The following is a 7,179-nucleotide window of genomic DNA, read 5'->3' on the forward strand; positions in this document are numbered from 1 at the left end:
CACAGCCCTGCTCCTCCTGTAGGTCCTCATGAAAGGTTTAAAGGACAGCAGGTCTCAATTTCACTCTCTCAAAAATGCATTTTCCAAAGATATTAAGAGTCCTGATTATTATATTCACTGCTCCCCTATGAACAGCAGCTATTTAAATATTGATATTCTTATCTCCACACCTATCCTGCTTTATTTCATGGACCATCCAATTATTTTTAATATTTACAAGTGGCTTCTGCTTGCCCACTTTCAGTGTCTGAATACAGAAGAAGAAAACAAGGGTTAGCCAAGCTTTACCTTCATAGATTGAAGTCTACACAGAGATAGAGAAAGGGCAGACATTCCAAACAGTCCCTGTGCTGTCCTGGAAAAAGAAGTGAATCATCCGTTTAGCACCACAAATGTTGAAGCATGAGACTCCTGAGGGGTTGTGTTTATTTTGGGGGTGGGATGGTGGGAGGGGAGAGACTTGTTTGGGTTTCTCTTCCTTCCTAGTGCTTGGTCCATCCACTCCTTCCCTCCTCCAAGAGGACTTCCTGCAGATGCAGATCGACAGATCATCGATGCTGTTAGCAGGGCAAAGCCAAAACTGCAGCCTGAAAGTTTGAGAAATAGAGTAATGGAAAAGAAAAGTAATGGAAAATGGAGCAGCAATGCTGGCAAGGTGCAGAAAACTGAGCAGGGACTCATGAAAGCTCAGTTTGCTCTCAGCTCTGCTGCTGCCTGACCTTGAGCAAAGCTCTTTATCTTTCCTTGCCCTAGATTCACTATCTGTGGAACGGGGCAATGACAGCGGTCTCTGGAAAAATATTGAGAGCTCCTCCTAATGTCACCCTCTGCTACAGAAAATATTTCAAATTTTAGACCACTGTGCATGGCTACCAGATTTAATATGCATTATTTTATCCAACAGTTGTCTGGCAACAAAAATATGTGCAAATCCAAGTGCTACCAGAAACATTTTAAGCACCATAGCTCTGTCTCACTGGGATTTCTAGCAGCAGTTCTGCAAAAGTGGATGTAGGAATTATTCATTTCACATCCCTCTCCCATGTCTCACAAAAAAAAAAAAAAAAAAGGCTTTACAACAGCAAGGAGATGGAAAGACTGAGAAACCCTGATGGGGAAAAAGTGACAGAAACAAGAATGAGGTTTGGTTAAGCAATACCACAGAGAGTTTTGATGGCACTGCCACACCACTGCTCGCAGTGACAGGACCTGCTGCCCGCCTGCAGGAAAGGCAGAGGAAAGTGCATCTGCTCACACATTAAACACAAATTTGCTTTGTTTTTCCACTTTTTTCCTCCACAAACAAGCTCCTGGCAGAGCACTTGCAACAAATTGCACAACCCAGCTGACCTCCAACCTTGTGCTTCCCCTTATCAGTGCACCAGGGTGCCTGATATTAACCCAGAATCTCAAGCGCTGCTCTGCCTGCATAATTCATCTCCAGTTGCTAAAATATGGTAGCAAAGATCTTCTCAGTTCATTAAACTTTAAAATAACTACTCACCTCTGTCTTCTCTTACAACCTTAAGATATCATAACTGTCTTGTTACCTACAGATATAAGGTCAACATCCATTAGAATAAGATCAATTATTTTATAGCCCTTTGATATAAGGGAGTGGAGGCTTATTTCTTAGTTATATTCTTCTCTTTGAAGCAGAACAACCAATTTGGGAATCACAATGACCTGCATCCAGAAGGCAAACTAAAGTCTTTTATTCTACATCCTGAACACAGCCTCCAAAATAGTGTCAGGTATTCACTTGGGCCCAGTCACAAAGGCAGTGGGACTCAGTGCCAAGCCCAGCCAGAGATCCTAGAGGCCCCAGCAGCTTCTGGGAGTGAGGAAAGGCTGTATTTACAACACAAGTTAAGTTCCACAGTACCCTAGTTTCTATTTCTGACGTTGCTTTCTTTCACTCCAAGCACACGTAAATTCACATTTGAAAAATATTTTCCAGCTTCTCCTATTTCTTGGACGGCAGAGCCTGAGAGCTGCTCAGGATCTGCTGCCTCCCTCACATCCTAACAACACTCCTGCTGCTTACTCATGGCCTCAAGTATTCCTGCCCAGTCCACAGGTACCTTTAAATTTCAAAGCCCAGAAGATGAAAGGATTGAATCTTTCCTTGTTCCAAATCTGTATTTACTGACTTGAGTGTTTGAAGTCTGGAGACTGCAAAATTACTGCCTGCTCCTCGGGAAGGAAATCTAGATGTGGAGAGGGAAAAAGGTGAGCTTCTTTTGACAAACCACTTCTTACAGTTGCCTCCTCTCAGAGCTGAATATTTGGCTTTGGAAAAGCTTTTTAACCCCACACTTGGGAATTGGTTCTCTTCTGGAAAGATGTTGCTATTTATTTCCATTGCCTTCAGCTACCTCTTCATTCCCTCCCTCCCTCCCTTCTCCTGCTGCTGCAAAATAGACTGAGGAAAAGTTGGAAAAGAATGATGTTCAGACCACCCAAACAGCAGCTGAGGGAGGAGATGACATTTAGCAGCACTGGAATGCTTATTTGTGCACTCAAAACCCCAAAAACCTGCTCCTCCTGGGTCATTTTTAATAGACTTGGCACGTGCCAAGTAACCTGCCAAAGTCTCCCAACACTTATTCAGCACACAAATAATAATAATAAAAACACTGCCATGTGCCTGTTATTATCTTCGGGGAAGCAGCTGAAAGCCTTGTTCATAACAACAGTATCAACTTCCCTCTTGATAAATATCTGGCCGAGTTCCCAACCTTCACAGATTTCCCAGCTGAGTTTCTCTCCCTGCCCTGATTATTCCTTCCTGCCAGGCTCAGCGCTGCCAGCCCATCGGCACTGCCAGGCACAGGAATGCAGGCAGCTCCATCTTCCCATCCTCTGCTGCACTGAGCTCACTCTCAGGCTGCTTTGGAAGGACTCAGTTAATGGCAAATGGGTTATTGACCGCCGAGGTCCTTTTCTCCTGCCAGATAATTACACAGAGACACTTGGATGCAGTTGTGCCTGGTGCATTTCAAAGCACAAAGTCAGCCACTTCACAAGAACTTGAGTGATTTTTTTTACTCCCCCCTTGCTGTCTCTAGTGTGAAATCAGGTGATGAAGTAGCAAAGTCTGTATCTCAGTGATACACAGCTTTCTAGACTGAGAGTTATCCCTCACCTCTGCCTTCTCCCCAGGCACTAATGACCTGCTTAATCTAAGCTCCCATCAAACCCCAGATGTGACATCATGGTGTGAGCATGCCTGGGACCGAAGTGAGAGCCACCTGTGGCAGATGCCAGCAAGCTGAGGACTGCTGAGCTCACTGTGATACCACATTTAGACATGGTAAACCCAATAAAAAACATGAAAACATAAAACCAGCTCAAAACCAGGCAGAAAATAGGTAGAAATGGAGAGCAACCACAAGGAATGTTCTCCTTCCTCGGGTTAATGAGGAAAGGACAAATCCAGGTTAGTTTATATTTTACAGTGTGAAGAGCACTACGTGGAGAGAAGGGCACACTGTCCCAAAACGCCTGCCAACACTTGTGGGAAAAACGAGGAAGGGAATAAAGCCAGGTTTAAGTTGTGTGCTGAGCCTTCTTCCCTTGGTCAGCAGGAGGGATTTAAGGCCACCAAAAACATATTTGCAGAAGAAAAAGAAAACATCCTCCCACCCAGCATGCTGAACCTCACTGAACATCGAGGTCTCGTGGCACTGACCTCGCTCCTGGGTGTGGGATGCTCTTACACAGCCACGGTTTCTGCCCAGGGGACATTCACCTTCTCACTGTATTTCCAGTGGTATCAGCACACACAGAGCTGCAGCAGCACGGGCTCTGCAGGCCTGAACATCCTCTGATGGAAAGGGAAGATTTCTGTAGTGACAGCTGCAGCTCAGGAGCTCTGCCCGGGCTGGGGCAAAGGGGCACAGCAGGATGGGTGGCACTGGTTATGCTGCCACAGCGCAGCTGGGCATGGCTGGGGAGGGCTGGAGTCTTTTAAGGCTCATTTTGCACAGGGAATCATCCCCCTTCTGCACACAGACCAAGAGCAACCTGCTCCTGCCACTACTGCATCCTCTCAAACACTGCTGGTATTTGAAGAAAAGATTCCCTGGAATCTCCTCAAAAAAAAAAAAAAAAAAAAAAAAAAAAAAAAAAAAGCCAGCACTGGGAGCGGACTGTAGGAAATGAAAATTGAAAATTACAGAAAGTTTTACTTTATTTTAAGCAATATACACATCATTGTACTTGACCAGCTACTGAAATAGTGTGAAGTTTAAAAACAACAACAGAAAGTGCTTTCCAAACACTTTCTCTATGTTCCCATTCCTTTGTTTCCCAAGGCTGTTGCATTGTATTGACCAAATTATTTACATGGGTGTGTTACTACAGAAAAAAAAAATGGCTAGAAATAACTCAGTCTTTAGGTAGAAATAGCACTCCTGATGATGAACTCAAAATAAAATTAAAAATTAATTACTTTAAGGAGCCAAATATTAGGCAATGTTTTTTCAAAACATCGATTCAAGCACTTTACAGCCTACTTTCCATCCCTTTTTATTTCAGGTTCTCTACATGTGAAAAAAAAGCTTTGCTGGTAGCAATGTTTGCTCTCATCCAGGGATAAACATGTGCTACTGGTTGGCTTCTCCAGCACTTTCTTTTTGTTCCAGAGGTGCAACAGGGCAAAGTGATTGTCTGGAATTACTCCTGATGGATCTACAACAGCAGAGCTTTCCCAGACAGGGACTCTGTGCAGCCCGTGCATTTTCTGTACCCCCCACCAGAGGCACGTATTGCTCCCAGCTCAAACACAGCCCCAATTCTGCAAAGGTTTAGCAGAAAAGGCTGAAAAAACAATATTGGTTTCATGAATCGAGAATAAAAATCACAAGGCATTGTCTTACACTGGGCATCAGGAAACTGTGGAGTGAAAAGTTTGATTGTCTCCCGTGTCAGCAAATGCCAGCAACGTGCCATGGAGCACAACACAGCTTTGACACTGAGGGGACAACCAGGGGTACAAAAAATTGATTGTGTTGACACCAAAGCTGTGAGCTCGATCTGTAGGCTGAACACACAGCCACTGTACATCAGAATGTTTTTTTTTGCTGGAGAGTTGGCTAAGTGTAGAAAAAGATGTGTTTAAAAAAAAGGAAGTCCAGAAATTATACAATTTATACCAAAATAATTAATCCTCACTAAAACAGCACTGGCTTACTAAAAAGTGACTACCACTTGGGAAATAAAGGCTTAATTCATGCTAATTTTTACACATTACCCCTTAATGGTGCTGAACGGCTTGGAAGGGATACACAACCTCGGCTTACGAGGTTTAATCCAGCCCGTATTAGGGGCTGTATTTTGTGACGATCATCCCCTGCTTATCCCAGCACGGCTTTGCCCCGCTTTGTGTCACACCCTGCACCCACCGCTCCTACCGCACCAAACACTGCTCCGGGCTGCTCAGCCCCCGTTTCGTAACCCGGCAATGCCTTTTCACACCGTTTACAAATAACCTGCATCCATCCTGCACTCTGAGTACTCACATTACATTCAGTTTGTCTAAAGAATGCTGAAGGAGAAACGCCACGCATTGTTACTTATGGCCGGCCATCTCCATCCTCAAAAAACCCCAACAAAAACAAACACAAAACTCTAGACTGAGCTTAACACGCTGTTAACAGGCTTCTCCCTTTCCAGCAAGTCTCTCATTAATAGAGCGCATCTGCTAAACTGGGCCAAGGCAGGCAGCAGCCTGCTCTGCCCACCCCTTTGCTCCATCACATCTGAACGGTTCCTGCATTCCTGGCTTTATTCCCCGGGGCATTTCCCTGTGACAAAGCGCCGGGACGGGAGCGCGCTCGAGTTATTTCTCCAAACTTTGCTGGAACCGCATCGCCGGCCCCGGCTCCGCAGCCGTCCCCGCTTCTCAGGGTTTGCACCAGTTTCCCCCAGTTTCGAGCCCGGCATCACCCCTCGGGGGGGTGGGAGATAAGTTTAAATCGCGTACAGGGTTTTTCAACCCCCTGCACTTGGCAGCCGCTGCCAAATCTCATTCCTGCTCCGGTTTCTCGCTGAGCCGGAGCGCCCGGCCAAGCCGCGGCCAAGCCCCGTCTCCGGCTCCTCTCCGGTCCCTCCGCCCCGCACGGCGGCGGCAGCGCGGCCGGGGAACCGCGTCCGGACCCGGCACGAGGATGCTGGGGCCGAATCCCCGCGCTTCGCCCCGCACCCCGGCACATCGCCCCGCGCATCCTCACCCTGCCCGCAGGCTCCGCGCTGGATGGCGATGATGGGCGGCTGCCGGAGGCTCTCTGCGCGGCGGCTGGCGGCCCGCAGCTGGCAGTGGCTGGCGTAGGTGACCGCGTCGCTGCCGCACACGGGCTCGGTGCTGGTGCACTGGCAGCGCCCCGCCGCCGCCCGCTTGCGCACGGTGGCCGAGGCGGGCACGGCTCCGGGCGGCACCACGCACTGCAGCCCCTCTCCGCAGGGCGGCCCGGCGCCCCCGCACGCCTCGCCCTCCTCCGCGCCGCACACGCGGCAGCAGCCGCAGGCGTCCAGCACGGGCCCGCCGGGGCAGGCTGCGGGCAGCGCCGGGCAGCGCGACCGATCGCAGCGCTCGGGGCAGGCGGGCGGCGGCGCGGCCAGCAGCGACGGCAGCACGGAGGGCAGCAGGGCCGCCAGCAGCAGCGTCCAGCCCCGCAGCGGCATCGCGGCGGCGGCGGCTCCGGGGCGGCGAGGGGCGGCGAGCGCGGTGAGCGCGCCCGGGGCCGGGCGGCCGCTTTAAAGGGAGACGCGGCGGGGCGGGGCGGGACCGCGGGCACGGCCTTCCCCCCCCCACGGGCTGGGACACCCCCACACCGCCCCCCCGGGACAGCGACATTCCCCCGGGACAGCGACACCCCCTCCCCGCCGGAGGTCCGGCGCTGAGGGGAAACTTGGCGGTGCAAGCGCCGAAATCGCGGCCGGTGATGAAGATCGGGGGAAAGGGTGATAAGGCGCTCCTGCAAAAAAAGGGAAGGGGGATGTGAACGCTTATTCAATTCAGGAATTACGGGAAAGCAACCCAAAGTAAGCGCCGATAAAGTTTCCAGCTGATAAAGGGATGCGGGCAGCGCGGGGCCGGTCCCGTGGTGGAAGGAGTGTAGGATACATCCATTCTATGTAAATATGTGCAAATATCAGGCAATTCATATCAAGATC

General features: G+C 49.6%; 1 protein-coding gene across 1 annotated transcript in view; it reads right to left on the bottom strand.

Moving 5' to 3' along the window:
* The window catches only part of HTRA1 (HtrA serine peptidase 1), a 31,531-nt gene extending 24,813 nt beyond the window's left edge, over nucleotides 1-6,718 (bottom strand). Inside the window, exon 1 of the mRNA XM_053948740.1 lies at nucleotides 6,237-6,718. Within this exon, the coding sequence (XP_053804715.1) occupies nucleotides 6,237-6,687 (451 nt within the window). The 5' untranslated portion in view covers nucleotides 6,688-6,718. The remainder of the gene's footprint in view (nucleotides 1-6,236) is intronic.
* Between the last annotated feature and the right edge of the window lie 461 nt (nucleotides 6,719-7,179).

This window comes from Vidua chalybeata, chromosome 8 (assembly GCF_026979565.1).
Source record: "Vidua chalybeata isolate OUT-0048 chromosome 8, bVidCha1 merged haplotype, whole genome shotgun sequence".
Classification (NCBI taxonomy): Eukaryota; Metazoa; Chordata; class Aves; order Passeriformes; family Viduidae; genus Vidua; species Vidua chalybeata.